Source organism: Rhinopithecus bieti, unplaced genomic scaffold, assembly GCF_001698545.2.
Source record: "Rhinopithecus bieti isolate Rb0 unplaced genomic scaffold, ASM169854v2 scaffold_5626, whole genome shotgun sequence".
NCBI lineage: Eukaryota > Metazoa > Chordata > Mammalia > Primates > Cercopithecidae > Rhinopithecus > Rhinopithecus bieti.
Window position 1 is genome coordinate 642,247 of NW_016805666.1, and position 18,151 is coordinate 660,397.

Genomic DNA, 18,151 nt, shown 5'->3' on the forward strand with positions numbered 1-18,151 from the left:
TCAGGAGATCAAGACCATCCTGGCTAACACAGTGAAACCTCGTCTCTACTAAAAGTACAAAAAATTAGCTGGGTGTGGTGGCACACATCTGTAGTACCAGCTACTCGGGAGGCTGAGGCAGGAGAATCACTTGAACCTGGGAAGCGGAGCTTGCAGTGAGCCAAGATTGTGCCACTGCACTCCAGTCTGGGTGACAGAGCGAGACTCCATCTCAAAAAAAAAAAAAAAAAAAAAAAAAAAAAAAGGGGGGTCTCTGGAGCCAGACATAACAATCAAATTCAGACCCTCTTACTTATTGAATGTGTAACTTGGACAAGTTACTTAGCATTTAGCATCTCTGTTTCTTTAATTATAAAATGAGCATATTAACACTTACTTCCTGGGGCTGTTGTGAAGATAAACTGAGTTGAGGTGTGACAGTACCTAGCATGTAGTAAGCATCATTAAATGGCATCTGTTGTTTTCATGTATTGTAAAGAAGAAAGCTTCATGCATCTCTTGGAATTTCTGAGGACAGTGAAGCCACAGCTGGGATAGTCTCAGGGAGCCAGGAGTTGCTGGCCTCCTGCTTTGCATACTAACAATTGCTGGAAAGGGGCTATAGCAGGGAGAGACATTTTTTTAAAATCCCAGTTATTACTACTCCTCATGAGTATGTGTATATCACCTGGCATCAGTATTCTGCACAGAAAGAAGCATAGCTAAAAAAAGACACTTTGCTTTTAATATACCAGCTGTTTTCAGGGGAACAGGGTGGATGGGGATAGGGAGTACTGGCCCTCTGTCCTCAGGCCTCCCTGTCACCAGCTCAGTCACATCTATCTTGCAAATCCGCATCTAGCAGGAAGCCTGCTCTGCCCTTGGACTACAGCCCTGAAAGGCAGTTGTAAATTACCATGTTCCCAGTGGAAGGAGGACAGTACTTAAAGTTACAAGATGTGGGTTCTGTTCTTAGTTCTTATGGCCTGGCAGCCGGGGAACTCTAGGCCAGTAGTCTCATCCTCGAACTTCCTTTTCCAAGACAGAGTCTCACTCTGTCACCAGGTAGAGTGCAGTGGCACGATCTTGGCTCACTGCAACCTCTGCCTCCCGAGTTCAAGCAATTCTCCTGCCTCAGCCTCCCAAGTAGCTGGGATTACAGGTGCCCACCACCACGCCCAGCTAATTTTGGTATTTTAGTAGAGACAGGGTTTCACCATGTTGGCCAGGCTGGTCTTGAATTCCTGACCTCAAGTGAGCCACTGTGCCCGGCCCTCATCCTTGAACTTCAGATTCCCACTCCACCTCACTCCCATAGGCATATACCAGTTGTTCCTTTTTCTCTGTTCTTATGCAGGAAATGGCCTGAGGTCCAGGAGTCCCCTTGGATCTCTTTTTCCCTCACTCTCAACATTCAATTAGTCTTCACCTCTACAGCCGACAATTGTAACTTCTTTTCTTTGTTCCATTATTTCTTAGGTTACAATAGGAGCTTCTATGTCGTCTTCTTTTTTCTAAAAATACTAATTCAGAATTCTAGCGTGTTTAGATCTTCCTTACTTAAAACCCTTTCCTGGTCCCCATAACCTATTGAAGAAATCCTAAGCTCCCTGGCTTGGTCTCTGTCTACATTTCTCTGATCCCTTCCAGCTCTTTCTCTGTATCCTAGCCATAACAAACTACTTGCAATTCCCAAACAGGGTACACGCTGTATTAGTTGTTCCTACAAGAGACAGGAACACACATCCCCCGACACTAGCTTAACAAAACAAAAAAATGTATTTCTCTCTCATGCAAAAGAAGTCCAAAGGTAGACATTCCGAAGTTAATATGGTGTTCCAGTGTCAGAATCTAAGTTCTTTCTACTTCATGGGTTTGCCATTCTCAGCATATGACTTCCACTTTATGGCCCAAAATGACTGCTCAAGCTCCAGCCATCACAACCACATTTCAGCCAGCAGGAAGAAGGAACAAGGAAAGGCATAACCTTGCCTCTAAGGATAGTTCCTGGAAGTCACACTTGCTTACATACCATTGGCCAGAGTTAGTCACCCAGCCATATTTATCTATAAGAGAGGCTATGAAATTTTTTTATTTCAGGGAATCTATTTTAGGTTGCCATGTGCAAAAGTAAAAACCAGACATATTGGTGATCAAAGAAGAGAGAATGGATACTGGGTGACATCTAGCAGTCTCTGCCACACACTCACAGATTCAGGGGTTTGCACTTGGTTCCCTTTGTCTGGGACATCCCCTCTCTCATGCTTACAATCTCCGCTTGGCATCTCTTTTTTGCCCTTTAACACACACCACCACCACCTCCGCTGTTTTTTTTTTTTTTTTTTTTTTGGAGATGAAGTCTCGCTCTGTTGCAGGCTGGAGTGCAGTGGCGCAATCTTGGCTCACTGCCAGCTCCGCCTCCTGGGTTCAAGTGATTCTCATGCCTCAGCCTCCCCAGCTGCTGCGACTACAGGCACCCACCACTATGCCCAGCTAATTTTTGTATTTTCAGTAGAGATGGGGTTTCACTGTGTTGGCCAGGATGGTCTCAATCTCTTGACCTCGTGATCCGCCCACCTCTGCCTCCCAAAGTGCTGGGATTACAGGCGTGAGCCACTGCGCCCGGCCCAACACTCGCTCATTTTATGGCCATCCTTGTACTACCTCTGTTTTTGCACCGTCAGAGTGTGTTAACCATTGTTCAATTGTCCACCTTTCCTGCTACCCTGTGACCTCCTGGAGGGCAGGGACTGTGTCTTTCCTTTGGCTCCTCAGCACCCAGTATAGCTGCACAATCTCCCGCCAAGGTGGACCCACCACCAGTATTTCTTGTCCCAAAGAGATATTGAGGAAATGAGAGTATATTCTTCAGGCTTCCAGGAACTTCCTTACATCTGTAGGACGGTATGGGGATGGGGATAGCTCAGTGATTGTAGAGGCTTGCGGCAGATTGCTATTCTTTGGGTTGCACACGGGCCGTCTCCCTTGCCATAGTTTTTTCCAGATACTGCAGTGACATTAATTAGGTCTCAGCCTTGGTGATGTAGACCAAGATGGAGAGGGATTATTGTCGTGATTCTTGCTTTCATGTCAGTCAATTCTTGATTTGATTTCTGCCATTTATTCCTCTCAATTTTTACCTGGGCAACATCATCTCCCACCTGCTTTTCAAGGTGAATGTTGACAGCTGATTTCATATATTGGTTCTGGCTTTCTTAAGAGGGACATGGCTCCCTTCATTCAAAGTAGCCTTTGGGGCTACTTTTCTTTCTCATTCACTCATGATTTCCATTTGATCCACAACACAGCTCCTGTTTGAGAGAGCAGAGCAAACGTGTTCTTCCCATTTCACAGATAAGAAAATCAGGGCCTAGTAATATTCTCTATTTGCTCAAGATCATAGGAAAGTTAGTAGCAAAGCCAAGAGTTGTTCCTGGATCTTTTTGTATCCAAGACCAGTATCTTTTGCCATACTTTTCTTTATTTTGATAAATAATTAACATTTACATGCATAATTTCCCCCCAGAATTTGGATTCTTCCTTAGGATAGATTCCCAAACATGGAATTATTGAGTCAAAGAGTATAAATATGCTTTAAAAAAAAAAAAATGAATACATTTTGCAGAATTATTCAAGCTAGGTTGTCACATTCATGTTTAAGCCAGGTAGGTGTAACTACCCATATGCAGGCCAGCCCAGGAGCCAGTGTGGTGGGGAAGGGCCATAGCCAGCCATCGCTGGTTCCCTCAGCCAGCAGAGGCACACATGAACTTCTCACCGGCCTGGTGAGAGTCTCCTGTTGGGAGGTGCGCATTTTTGCACGCACTCTGGCCTCTCAACACAAACTGAATATTTCATCTGGTGCTCAGCCACAAGCACAGCCATCTGTTCCAGTGCTGCAGAAACTATTGGCTGTGCTGGACTTTGTGAGAGATCCTGTGTCAGTCTCCATCACGATGTGTATGTAGTGTACTGGACTTTCTAGGTGACTGAAAGGATTCCAGAGATAATTTTGATTATATGAGTCCCTGACTTCAGACTCTATTCTTGTGACCCCCACACAAGGTGTGACTCCAGGAGGCTGGGATGCCATGCTGTTTTCACTGTACCCTTGCCCCTGAGTGGATGGAACCCTTTCTATTCTATGGCTAATGGCGTGTGATAAATGTCCTTTCAGTTCAACGCCGTGCAGGCTGGCATCTTTACCTTTCTTTCACTGAAGTTAAGTGCCACACCAGAACTTAGAAGCCTCACAAGGGACTCTGGGGTCTCAGGCTGTACCTTGTGCTGTGTCAGCTATTACTTCATGTCAAACAGTTGCATATGAATGTTCAAGTGACAGCTTATTTCTTTCTTCCTGCAGTTGGTTACCACCGAGAAGCGCTTCCTCAAAGACAGTTTGTACAATGAAGGAATCCTAATTGTATGGGACCCATCTGTATACCATTCAGATATCGCAAAGGTAAGTGGGTGTCCATGGGAAATAGGGGTTGAGCTTCCTGTCTGTCTACAGATTTTCCTGATTGCCTAGGTTTTTAAAGTCATGGCTGACATTGGCTATCCCTAAAGGCTGGGTATTTGAGTTTTAGGATACCCCATTTCGTCTGGACTAGCAGATTCAGAAGTATTCCTGTCCTATGCCAGCTACTCTCCTTGCCCTGCCAGGCACTGCCAGGTATTGTCTCCCAGTTATAGTATTTACTGGGATAGTGGCTGGAGCTCCCAACATCTGGGGTAGGTTGTTCATTAATGCAATTATTCCTAATGAGCATCAGCAGAACGCGAGAGTAGTTGCCATTACTCCTGTAAATAATATTAGCACGCTTATTTCACACTTCCAGTATCCAGAATTCTTCCCATTTCACTCTCATAACAATTTAAGGAGGTCGATGGAAGTGTGGTTGTTCCCATTTTACAGACGGGGAATTGGAGGGTGGAGAATGAAAGTCCCCATCCTAGGGCTTGATTTACTAAGCAGAAGGCGCAGATCTGCAACAGCAGCTCTTTCCAGGGAAGGAGACCTGAGTGGAGGCCTGCTGGATTCTAACCTCTCTGGAGTAGTTCTCTCACTGTTCATGCATGTCAGTTGGCCTCTCTCTGATACAGGCTGCTGTGGCCTCAGGACCATGACTCCTGAGAAGGGCAGAGAGCACTCATCTTGGGACACTTAACTCTTAAGTTGGCTCTACCAATGCCTGACAGGCTCTGGCGACCCCTGGCACCCTCACTATCTGACTTTCAACAGTTTTGCACCGATCTCACTTAGAACTCAAATTTGCCTAGGTCGGGACAAGGACTCTGAACCCATAGATGTGGCAACCTATGCTCTAGTTTTCTCCCCTTTAAAAATGAGAGATGGGGCCAGATGGTAGCTGGGGCTCTTTTCAGCTCTGATAGTGTTCCCGGACTCTGATCCTGAAGCCTGAGGCTGATCCTGGGTCGCCAAGCTCAACTCTCCCCAAAAGCACAGGCTATAGGTGAGGCCCCACCCTGCTATCCAGTGAAACCTGTGACCGGAAGAGAAGCCTGTAGTCCGCTGCAAGAAAAGGGCTGTGCCTCAGGAGCAACCTTGTTGGTCCTTTCCCCTCCCCATGGCCACTGATGAGCATGACTCCTGGGGGGAGCAGCTCACTGGCCCATTTCGCCCTTGAAAGGACCACTTCTTTCTTTTTCAGTGGTACCAGAATCCGGATTATAATTTCTTTAATAACTACAAGAGTTATCGTAAGCTGCACCCCAATCAGCCCTTTTACATCCTCAAGCCCCAGATGCCTTGGGAGCTGTGGGACATTCTTCAAGAAATCTCCCCAGAAGAGATTCAGCCAAACCCCCCATCCTCTGGGATGCTTGGTGAGTTCATGTCGGGGAAAACACCTTGCGTGTTTGTTTCTAGAAGAGATGAGCTTTTTGTCTGAGGTCTCATTCATTCATTTGTTCGTTCATTTGTCCGCTGAACAATTGCTAGAATTTTGCTCTGCTTGTACACCGTGCCAAGTTCTATCTAAAATACAGAGATGAATAAGATAAAATTCTTTTTCCTGAGGGTATCTATTGGGGAGGTCAATCAGATGTCTGAGGCAATATTCAATTTGTGCCAGAAGGGAGAGACAACCTGGGGTCATAGGAGAGAGGACACCTTCTAGCTGGACAGTCGCATATAGCCTCATGGAGGAAGTAGCGTTTGGTAGGCTTTGGAGAGGGGAGAATTTGGCAGAGGAAGATGGAGGGAAGGGAAGCCACCAACAGGGGAGGGAGGCGGGAAAATGAGGAGCGGGGCTGCACCTCAGATGAGGGGAGCAAGGCACTTTTCTCAGGTGTACAATTTAAGGGGTACCCCTTAAAACTCAGTCATCAAGATAAATAATATTTTAGTACAGTATCTTCAGAAAACACAATTAATGTAAAAATTCTGATGAATGAAATATCAAATATTTAAATAAAGATAGGATCAGTAGCAGTGCTGTGCAGAGTTTATTGGAACAATGCTGGCCAGGGGCCTCTTCTTGGATTTTCTCCACACCTCATCATACAGACTGTGGAGTGCTCCTGTTCCAGCTGTCCCTTTGCCCAGCCAAGGGAAGAAAAGTCTTCCCTCCCCAACACTGTTTCATGTAAGTGCTGTAAGGAAAAATCTGCTCCCAAATTGCACCATCCAAGAGGTTCTGCAGGATGTCACAGTGCTAGAAAGTGCTAGCTACACATGATGGCACTGTCTCCTCAATCAGCTCAGTAATCTTGTCCTATTTCTTCAAATAAATTACTCCATGGATACACATTCATTGGCTGATTGATGAAGTCATTTAATCTAGTAGCATTTAGGGAGCATCTGTTATTCACCAGGCCCTGGCCTAGGTGCTGGGGATTCAAAGGTGTATAACGCTCATACAGCCCTGCATCCTAAGGAACACTGCTGGGCTTGGCTTGCTGAAACTTGGATTGGGAATCACAGTCATAAATAGAAACTCCAGAGGGAAAGCTCTCCAAATTTGGGGTCAGGAGCTGCTGGACCCACTGGGCAGAGCTCTGGGGTGCTGGGGTGGGTTGTCAGGCTTGACTCACCTCTGCTCCCCTCTCCAGGTATCATCATCATGATGACCCTGTGTGACCAGGTGGATATTTATGAGTTCCTCCCATCCAAGCGCAAGACCGACGTGTGCTACTACTACCAGAAGTTCTTCGATAGTGCCTGCACGATGGGCGCCTACCACCCACTGCTCTATGAGAAGAATTTGGTGAAGCATCTCAACCAGGGCACAGATGAGGACATCTACCTGCTTGGAAAAGCCACACTGCCTGGCTTCCGGACCATTCACTGCTAAGCACAGGCTCTTCACTCTTCTCCATCAGGCATTAAATGGATGGTCTCTTGGCCACCCCAGCCTGGGAAGAACATTTTCCTGAGCAATTCCAGCCTGTTCCTTTTACTCTAGGGGCCTCTGTCAGCAAGAACACTGGGGCTTCAGGAGCCTGTGGTCAAGAAATCAGGTCCAGCCTTCTCTGTAGCCAGGCAGTTTATGACCCCAGAGCTTCCCGCCACACACATGCGCACATGTCTAGCATTCTTTCCAGACAGCATCCTCCCCACCTTCCACCGTGGTAGATGCAAGATCTGCCTCCCCCATCAGGGCTGCCAAAGCTGGGCTTTGTTTTTCCCAACAGAATGATGCCATTCTCACAAACCAAAGCTCTATATTGCTTGAAGTCTGCATCTAAATATTGATTTCATGTTTTAAAGAAATTCTCCCAAATTACAATTGTGCCCAATGGAGGGTGGTTCTGGGGGCAAGTAGGTGGTACAGGGGATTGGAAACATGCTCCGCGCATCCAGAAAAAGGTTGCTCCCGAGGTCCATGCCCCTGGAACATGTTCCTATCACTCTGGCTGGTTAGGCTGGCCCTTAGCATGGGTGCTTGTGAGCAAAGGGTCTCGGTTAGCCCACTCTCCCTCTCCATGTGGAGATGGAAGGTAGAGAAGGATACAGTGTGTGTCCTCAGGTTGCTACAGTTCGGTGAGAGAGGCAGACATCTGAACAGGCAAATAGGATTCAATGTGCTCAGTGCACTGGGGGTTTTTAGAGAGATGGCCTTGCTCTCTGTGCACGCAGGAGAGCCACGCACTGAAACTGTGTTTGTGGATCAGACAAGGCTTTATAGCACAGCGGGCACTCAGATGAGACTTAGAGGAAGAGAAGAAACATGGCAAGCAGATTACATCTGAGCCATTTGAGTTGCATTTTTCTTTCTTCCCATACTTTCTTTCTAAGATCTACCTGAACTTAAAGACCCAAGATATTTTTTTAGGAAACCTCCTACCCATGTCTGAGGTAGCAAGTGCAGCCTCGTGACACATACGAGGCATTGCAGATCCCCAAAACCTGATATCTCCAGGCTCTGCCTGGCCTGACGCTATCCTGTCAGCTGGGTTTGCATACCACAGTCCCATTCTTCCTTTTCAATACCTACCCCCAAATCTCCTCCTAACCACCATCTGTTTTTTTTTTTTTCCTTTTCAAGTCATCTTCCCCTCCCAAATTACTTTTAAGCCTTTTTTGCTTTAAAAGCATCCTGACCCCAATTTCTTTGAGCATATGGGCATTTTGCTGAAGGTCTCTCAAGGAGTAGTGGTGTGGCTCTCTGGTCTTACGTCACTCTCAGAGGTCAGAACCTTGGAGATCAGAACTGATTCTCACCAGGTGTGAGAGGTGTGATAGCAGATTGCAATGCCCTGCGCCTCTTCCTTGCAAGTGAGCAACATCAGGCTCCTTGAGCAGAGGCTGGCCCTCTGTGGTTCGCAAACATGCTCTCCAGATGGTTTTACTAAGTCCCCTCTCCCTGATAGGGAATCCTGCTGGACCAGCGCGGCCCTGGTGTGGAGAGATTAAAAGACTTGCACAAGATCACCAAGTCATGCTGTAGAGCCAGGGTTCCTAGACTCAGGGCTCTGCACTCTTAAGGCTGGCCCCATGTGCTCAAGGGGATCTAACGTTTGAGCTCCAAACCAACCATCTCGGAGCTGGGATCCTCATTTACTGCCAAACCCTCAGCTTATGTAGGTAGAAAGGGCCCTGGAGTGAGAAGGCCTGGATTTTCAAACTTATTCCCCCCTATGACTAGCTGTGCCACTGTGGGCAAATGCTCTTCCTTGAGCCTCTGTTTCCACACCTGTAAAGTGGGGATGATGATCCTGTCTCACAGTGCTGTTGTGAGGATTACAGGAAAGCACCTGTCCTGGCTCTGTACCTGGCACATAGTAGGTGCTCAGTTCATGCTGGTTTCCTTCCTGCCTTCAGTAGGGACCTGCTCTGTGCTCACACCCCGGCTGCATGCACCCTGCTGTGACGGAGGCTAGTGGGGAAGAGGTCCTGTTCTCAGGGAATTAACTGTCTTATTGGGAGACAACAATTGCCCTCCTTGGAATACCCAAGAAACCTTGCAAAGCAGTGGACAACACAGAACACGCCCTCCTCCTCGCTGCCTGCAGCTCCAGTCTGATTCTGCTTGGGAATGAGCAGAGCACGTGGGCTGCTTAACTGCTGTATAGGACAAGCCCTTTACCCCTCTCTGGGCCCATGAATTCCTGGCTTGGTTTATGTTCTGATTTGACACACTCATTTTAATCTTCGAATCATGACCACTGAGCGCAGAGGAGGTGGCATTCTGACAGCAGGACATACATGTTGGTGTGGAGACTGGGACGACACTGGGTAGAATCTAGTTTTTAATTATTATTAATATAAAGGATCAAATTAATTTAAATGTGATTCTGAAGTCTACAGAACTTTTAGTTCTGTGCTGTCTATATGTGGACACTTTGGTAAAATACAAATTATGATATGGATGTTATCGTTGGTCTGGTGAGATGTTTCATATTTATGACAGTTAATTTAGAAATTATGACTTAATGCTGCCTCTGTCTATGGGGTTCTGTCTTCTTTGATAGCCATGTATTCACCTGGATCACGGGGCCCTCTCTAATCCTTCCACCAATCAAATAAGCTATTGCTATTGGTTTGGAGTTGAGACATCAGTCTCAGAAACTTCTGAAAAATGCCTAAGCTAATTCTGAATTACCCAAGGGTTATGTCAAATTTTAAAATAAATGTGTGTGTGTGTTTTTAAGCTGCTTCTCTCTTCTTATTTGCTAAAGAAACAACTGCTGATTGCCAACTTTTATCTCCAAAGAGGACACAACTGAGATCCTGAACCCCCCAGTCCTTACCCACTAGCTCCTTTAGCCTTAGACTTACTTTTCAATACTCCAGGGGAAAAAAAAATGTGTATTTATTGGAAAGATCACCTCTTTGAAATATTGACTGGTTTACTGATTTTTTTATTTTTATTTTTTGCTCTTGCCTGGATTCACATAACTAACCTGTTGCATCAAAGAAGAGATGGAGTTGGGCAGAAAGCAGAACATAAGGAAGATCCTTCCCTTGGTTTCCAAAACTCTAAAATCCTTAAATGAATGATGTCTTAAAAGGACTTACAATGTTTGGACACAAATCCTGAGGAGGAGCATGAGTGATGTCTTGAAAGGACTTACAATGTTTGGACACAAATCCTGAGGAGGAGCATGAGTCGGGGGAGAGAGGATGATTCCTTTCTCCTGTGAACTGCCCACCCCCTTGTTACAGGTTGAATTGTGTCCCCCAAAATTCAGATGTCTGAAGTCCTAACCCCCCAGTACCTCAGAATATGACCTTATTTGGAAATAGGGTCATTGCAGATGTAATTAGTTAAGGTGAGGTCATCTTGGAATAGGTTGGGCCCCTACTCCAGTATGACTGGTGTCCTTTTGAAATGTGGAAATTTGGAGATAGGCTTGCACGCAGGGAGAACACCATGAAGGCTGAGCTCACAGAGACACCAAGCACCTGCAACCTCCACTCCCACCCCTCTAGTAGGGTTCTCCTCACTGACAAAGCCCGACTCTCAGTGTCTTAGATACTGTTCTTAGAGAGTGCTTCATGGCCTAGCAGTGTGCTGAAGCCTCCAGATCCATGAGCAAGATGGGAGAAAGGACACACAGGACTCAGAGACTGCCACCTCCTTCCTAGTCCCAGGTCCTTGTCCTCTGGATGGCCTTGGTTTCCACTTCCCTCATGGCCCCCAGCGCAGCCCCTGGGATGTGTTGTAATGTGATAGAAAGGGAACAGGATGAAAACCAACAGCACCTGCCCCCCAGAGAAATGGAGGGCCACAGGAATGGGCCTGCCCTGCCTGTGGATAGGTATTATCATGCTAATGTGAGATAAGTGATGTTACTTTCTGGAAAGCTAAACCTGGATAACACTGCTATTGTTAGGCACACATTCATAACTGCTTAGAAGAAAAATAGTATGCAAATGCCAAATATGAAGATGTGATAATACGAGGTAAAGTAAAATAATGGCATTATAGGGGAAACATTCATTTTAATAGGGAGATTTGGGGAGTCTTGAGGATGGGCAAGATGCTTTTTTCTTCAAGTAAAATGCACCTTCTGATTATGAAAGTCATATATATTCAGTGTCAAAAGAACAGAAAATTTTAAAAGAGAAAAAGAATCACCTTCCACATCCTATGATCCAAAGGTAACCTCTACCAGCAGTTTCCAATCCTACTTTAAAATACAATATTTTATACAAATAAAACACATCTTTTATTTAAATTACATTATTAAAATGCCTCTGGATCATTAAGGACCTTTTTGAAAACAGGCTTTGTCATCGTTGAATGATATTCTGTCATAAGGATGGGTTACAATTTACACACAACTTGCTCCTAGAGTTGGGCATGCAGTTTATTTACGTTTGTTTTCTCCAAAATACCAAATATATAAGCACATGTTCTCATCTCTGATTGTACCCTGAGGTGGGAAGTGGATTCAGGGCGTGGGCTGGGTACTATTTTCCCCTCAGGAATTGTGGCTGGGAGACTCAGAATCATATTAGGGGAACTTCTGGAACAGTCTTAGAGAATTAGAAAAAGACAGACCAGGGAATAAACTGAAGGCAGCATTATAGGATTGCTGGGAATTCTGTTGCTTTCTTTGGTTAATTATTTTGTTATTTTTTGGTGTTTGTTTCTCCATACAAATTAGTCATAAGAACCTCCAAAATGAAGAGTCTGTATTTGTTATATATGGCTAACAAATGACTTCAAAATTTAGCAGCTTAAAACAAAAGTATATTAGTTTGCTAAAGCTGCCATAACAAAATGCCACGGACTGTGTGGCTTAAGCAACAGAGATTTCTTTTCTCACAGATCTGGAGGCCGGAAGTCCAAAGTCAAATTGTCAGCAGGGTTGGTTTCTCCCAAGGCCTCTCCTGTTGGTTTGCAGGTGGCCACCTGCTTGCTGTGTCCTCACACAGCCTCTCCTCTGTACACATGATCCCTGGTTGTCTCTGTGTCCAAACTTCCTCTTACAAGGAGACCAGTCAAATTGGGTTAGGGCCCACCCTAACGACCTCATTTTAAATTAATCACCTCTTTAAAGGCCGTCCCTCCAAATACAGTCACATGCTGAGGATTGAGGATTAGGACTTCAGCATATGAATTCTGAGGGGACACAATTGAGCTCATAACAAACAATAAACATTATTTTCTCACACAGTTACTATGAGTCCGAAGTTTACGAGTCATTTAGCTAGATACTTCTGGCTTGGGGTCTCAAAGATTGCAGCCAAGATGGCAGCTAGGGCTTTCATTATCATCAGAGCTTAGTACAGTATATACCCTATATTTCATTCTTTTCTTTTCTTTTTTTTGAGACTGAATCTCGCTCTGTCTCCAGGCTGGAGTGCTGCGTCATGATCTGTGCTCACTGCAATCTCCAACTCCCTGGTTCAAGCAATTCTCCTGCCTCAGCCTCCTGAGTAGCTGGGATTACAGGTGCCCACCACCACACCCAGCTAATTTTTGTATTTTTAGTAGAGACCGAGTTTCACCATGTCGGCCAGGATGGTCTCGATCTCCTGACCTTGTGATCCGCCTGCCTCAGCCTCCCAAAGTGCTGGGATTCCATGCGTGAGCCACTGCACCCAGCCTATACCCTATATTTCATTCTGCCTTTCAAACTACCAAGTTTTCTGTTGCCTTAGGTTTTACAATATAATTTAACCTATATTTCCTCTCTTATCAGAGTCAGGAATGAAACAGTATCTTGTATTTTTATAAGATGTTTGACACACTTTGATTTTTTATCACCCATCCTTAGTTTTTATTAACATTAGAATTTTGGATTCAGAATATCATTGTTCTTTGGAAAATAATTTTGGTAATATTCAGCTTTATAATCAAAATTACAATGTATTTTAAGGGACATTTCTATTTTAAATTGGTTAATTACTCAGCATCTACCCTTTTATACATGACAGCTCCATTCTTTTTGAGATGGAGTCTCGCTCTGTCGCCCAAGCTGGAGCGCAGTGGTGCCATCTTAGCTCACTGCAACCTTCACCTCCCGGATTCAAGTGAGCTTCCCAAGTAGCTGGGATTACTGGGATTACCGGGCTCCATTCTTTTTCTTTGTTTCTTTTTGAGACAGAGTCTCACTCTGTCACCCAGGCTGGAATGCATGGCGTGATATCAGTTCACTGTAGCTTTCGCCTCCTGGGGTCAAGCGATTCTCCTGCCTCAGCCTCATGAGTAGCTGGGACTACAGGTGCATGCCACCATACTCAGCTAATTTTTTGTATTTTTAGTAGAGACAGGGTTTCACCATGTAGGCCAGGCTGGTCTTGAACTCCTGACCTCATCTTTCCGCCTTGGCCTCCCAAAGTACTGGGATTACAGGCATAAGCCACTGAGCCTGGCCGACAGCTCCATTCTTAATGCTCTTTATTTGCTCCATTTATCACTCTGTTGTAGTACATCTTCAGATAATTTTTTCAAGGATACATGAATCCTTATACATCTGAGAACGTCTCTGTTTTAATACATGAAAGTTGAATTGCCTGGGTGTAAAATTCTAGAGGTAACATTTTTTTTTTCTTTTAAAACACTGTACAGTGGACTCATATTCTCATTCAGTTGCAAGGTGAAAAAATTAGCATAGAAGGGAAATATCATGCATAGAAGTTAAAATCACTCCTGAATTTAATTCCTTAAAATGTCCATCATGCCAGGGCTGGGCCCTGGAAACTCAAAAGCCTAGGATGATGCTCTATTTTTGCCTTTGACTGAAGTTCCCCTTTCTCTGAGGCAGAGAAGGCCAAACATCTGCCAGCAAAGCGAAAGTTTGAAATTGGATTCTTGTTAGGCAAAGCATAAATTATTCCATGTAGTTATGTAGATTGTTCCCAAAGGCCCAGACCTAGGAAGAAGTCTGTCTGCTTGGAAGGACCAGCAACATAGTTAACTAAGATTGAGCACCATCTGTTCTGAGAAGCCTTCCCTGATTCTGCAGCCCCTCCCCGCTAAGAAAGCTTTGGTAGGTGCCCCTGTGCTTCCCTTTTCCGTTCTGTGGTTGTCTCCACATACATTGCATGATAGTAAAGTAATGTGTTGAGCCTCCTTGGGACAGGGCTTGGGTCTGATTTGTCTTTAGTGTCTATAGAAGATGAAGATGGGCCGGGTGCGGTGACTCACGCCTGTAATGCCAGCACTTTGGCAGACCAAGGAGGGAGAATGACTTGAGGCCAGGAGTTCAAGACTAGCCTGGGCAACATTGGGAAACCCTGTCTCTACAAAAAATAAAACATTTGTTGGGTGTGGTGATGCCCTCCTGTGGTCCCAGCTACTCAGGAGGCTGAGGTGGGAGGATCACTTGAGCCTGGGAGGTCGAGGCTGCAGTGAGCTATGATGGCACCACTCACAGGCTGCAGGGATATAGCAAGACTCTGTCTAAAAAAAAATAATAAATTAAAAAATAATGTTGATGATTGGCTGAAAATCTGTTACACTGAACAGGAAGATACAGTATTCCAGAAACACAATACTAACCAATTTCCTTGGGTTCTGTTATTGTCAGATAAACTTCTTAATTGTTCTAACGGTGTGACTTCAAAAACTGCACATTTCACATTGAAAAGAAAAAAATCCACAGAGAACATTTCATCCCTAGGTGTTTCATGTCCTGTGCTAAGTGAGCCACTGAGAAGCCCAAGGTAGTATGCATCAATAAACCCACTTTGTTTCTAAAGCAAATGCTCTTGTTTTCTCAGAACAGTGTTTCGTCACCTCAGCCTTCCAGAGGAATAAAAGAATGGGAAGTTTAATAAAATAATTAAACAACCCAATCCTTATGGATGGGTTGGATGGGGTCTCAGTGGTCAGAGAGTATTCCACATTTCTGTTATCATATCATAGCTTCACAGACCTTTTGTAGATTCTTGTGTCACAGACAATAGTCATTTATTGTAGCAACCTTATCCTTAGCACAATTAAGAAATTCTATTTTCTCTTATTTCTTTTCTTTTCTTTCCTTTTTGTCTTTGTTTTTTTGAGACAGGGTTTCACTTTCACCTAGGCTGCAATACAGTGGCGCAATCTCGGTTCACCGCAATCTCCACCTCCTGAGCTCACGCCATCCTCCCACCTCAGCCTCCCAGACGTGCACCACCATGTCCGGCTAATTTTTTGTATTTTTGATAGAGAAAATGCATTTTTGCTATGTTTCCCAGGCTGGTCTTGAATTCTTGAGCTCAGATGATCCACCCGCCTCAGCTTCCTAAAGGGCTGGGATTACAGGCTTGAGCCACCACACCCAGCATATTTCTTTAAACACACAAAAGGGACTTTCAGTGAAAAGAAAATACATCCGGAGGGTGTACTTAAAATAAAAGGAAAATATTTTATGAAGAACAAAATTACTTCATGTTCACTGTGGGAAAACATAGCAGTATAGATAAAAGGAAAACGAAAACACACGTTGTTACATTTCTTTCTAGATCAAAATGTGCTGTGTCTCTCTTAAGAGTGAATTAAAAGAGCTTCCTGTTATTGATTGATTTTTTACAACTTTCTCTGCACAGTAGAGGTGGCATGACAAAGCCCGAAAGACTCCTGGAATTTCATTTCCAGGTAGCTTAAACTAGGAAATTCGTGTCAGGGATATGCCAATTCTTTTCTGCACTGAAAAAAAAATTACAATGAAGTATGATTGGCATAAAATAAACTGCACAATTTGATAAATTTTGGCTTATGTGGCCGGGCGCGGTGGCTCAAGCCTGTAATCCCAGCATTTTGGGAGGCCGAGACGGGCGGATCACGAGGTCAGGAGATCGAGACCATCCTGGCTAACACGGTGAAACCCCGTCTCTACTAAAACAAAATACAAAAAACTAGCCGGGCGAGGTGGCGGGCGCCTGTAGTCCCAGCTACACGGGAGGCTGAGGCAGGAGAATGGCGTAAACCTGGGAGGCGGAGCTTGCAGTGAGCTGAGATCCGGCCACAGCACTCCAGCCTGGGCGGCAAAGCGAGACTCCGTCTCAAAAAAAAAAAAAAATGTGGCTTATGTATACAACTGTGAAACCATCACTACAATCAAAATGTGAACACATCACCCACTAAGGTTGTTTCGTCATTCCCTTGATAACCCCTTCCTTCCATTCCTCCCTCTCCTCCCTATTCTCAGGAACTTTCTGTTTTCTGCACCACAGATTAGTTTGCGTTTTTTATAATTGTATATAAATGCAACCATATGGTATGGACCCTGGATCTATATCAGTCAGGGTTCAACAAAACAGAGCGGGGTGGGGGTAAAATATATGTATGAATCTGTTACAGGAAATTGGCTTTATGCAATGGTGTCAGCTGGTCAAGGAGTCTCTCTAAAGCTGTTTCCATGTCTGATGCTAGAGCTGGAAGTCTACTGGGCAAAAAGTCAAGACAATCACAAGTCGGCTGGCATGGGGAAGCATGAGCTGGAGCCTCGCAAGGACAGGCTGAAACTCTTGTCCATTCTTGTTGCCTCTGATGTTAGTGACGAGGATATCCTGCAGAAGCCAGGGCCCTTTGTCACAGAACTAAACACATACATGGTCCCAAAGTCAGAAAAACTGGTGAATCCAAGCGTAGGTAGTAAAGCAACTGTAGGCCCAGATGCTGCTTCAACATAGCTGCTGCCCTTTTCCCACCCTCTAAAGTCCCTTGTTGCTAACTCTGATAGGAAACACAGGAAGCAGAATTCTTGGACAGTTTAGACTGGCCAAGTACAACATTATAAAACCATCACTTAAACCACATACTCTTTTTTTTTTTTTCCAGACAGGGTCTGGCTCTGTTGCTCAGGCTGGAGTGCAGTGGTGTAATTTCAGTTCGCTGCAACCTCTGCTTCCTGAGCTCGAGCAATCTTCCCACTTCAGCCTCCTGAGTAGCTGGGATGACAGGTGTACACCACTATGCCTGGATACTTTCTGTATTTTTTGTAGAGGCAAGGGTCTCATTATGTTGCCCAGGCTGGTTCTGAACTCCTGAGCTGAAGCAATCCACCTGCCTCGGCCTCTCAAAAGTGCTGGGATCACAGGCATGAGCCATTGTGCTGGCCCACATACTCTTTTATTTTTGTCTGGCTTCTTTTACTTAGCATAATGTTTTGAGATTCATCCATACTGCAGTGTGTATCAATAGCTTATTTCTCTTATTGCTGAGTAGTATTCCACTTTGTGGATATATCATATTTGTATAACAGTTATCTTTATTGTTGAACATTTGGATTTTTTTCTAGTTTGGGGATATTATAAATAAAGTTGCTATGACCATTTGTATACAAGTCTTTTATTTCTCCTAGGTGACTTGTAGGAGTGAAATGGTTGAGTCATATTATAGGCATTTAGTTAATTTTTAAAGAAACTGCCATATTGTTTCCTAAGGTGGTTGCACTGTTTTAAATTTCCACCGGCAGTGCATAAAAATTCGCATTATGCCACATTATTGCTAAACTTAGCATAATAAGTCTTTTTAATTTTAGACATTATAATAGGTGTGTTACCTTATTTTGGTTTTAATTTGCATTTCTCTAAAGGCATATAATGTTCATCACCTTTTCACGTGCTTATTTCCTATCCATATTCTTTGATGAAGAATCTTTTCAAATAATTTGTCTATCTCTTAATGGACAATGATTGTTTATTGTTATATACTGAGTTTTTAAGAATTTATATATTTATGGCCGGGCGCGGTGGCTCAAGCCTGTAATCCCAGCACTGTGGGAGGCCGAGACGGGCGGATCACGAGGTCAGGAGATCGAG

General features: G+C 44.5%; 1 protein-coding gene across 10 annotated transcripts in view; it reads left to right on the plus strand.

Annotated features, from left to right (window-relative positions):
- ST6GAL1 (ST6 beta-galactoside alpha-2,6-sialyltransferase 1) overlaps positions 1–10,097 on the plus strand; it is a 149,069-nt gene extending 138,972 nt beyond the window's left edge. For all 10 annotated transcript variants that reach the window (XM_017873404.1, XM_017873398.1, XM_017873399.1 and 7 more), the window contains 3 exons: positions 4,343–4,441; positions 5,655–5,829; positions 7,057–10,097. In XM_017873404.1, coding sequence (XP_017728893.1) covers positions 4,343–4,441; positions 5,655–5,829; positions 7,057–7,298 — 516 coding nt within the window. In that variant the 3' untranslated portion in view covers positions 7,299–10,097. The remainder of the gene's footprint in view (positions 1–4,342; positions 4,442–5,654; positions 5,830–7,056) is intronic.
- Positions 10,098–18,151: the final 8,054 nt, after the last annotated feature.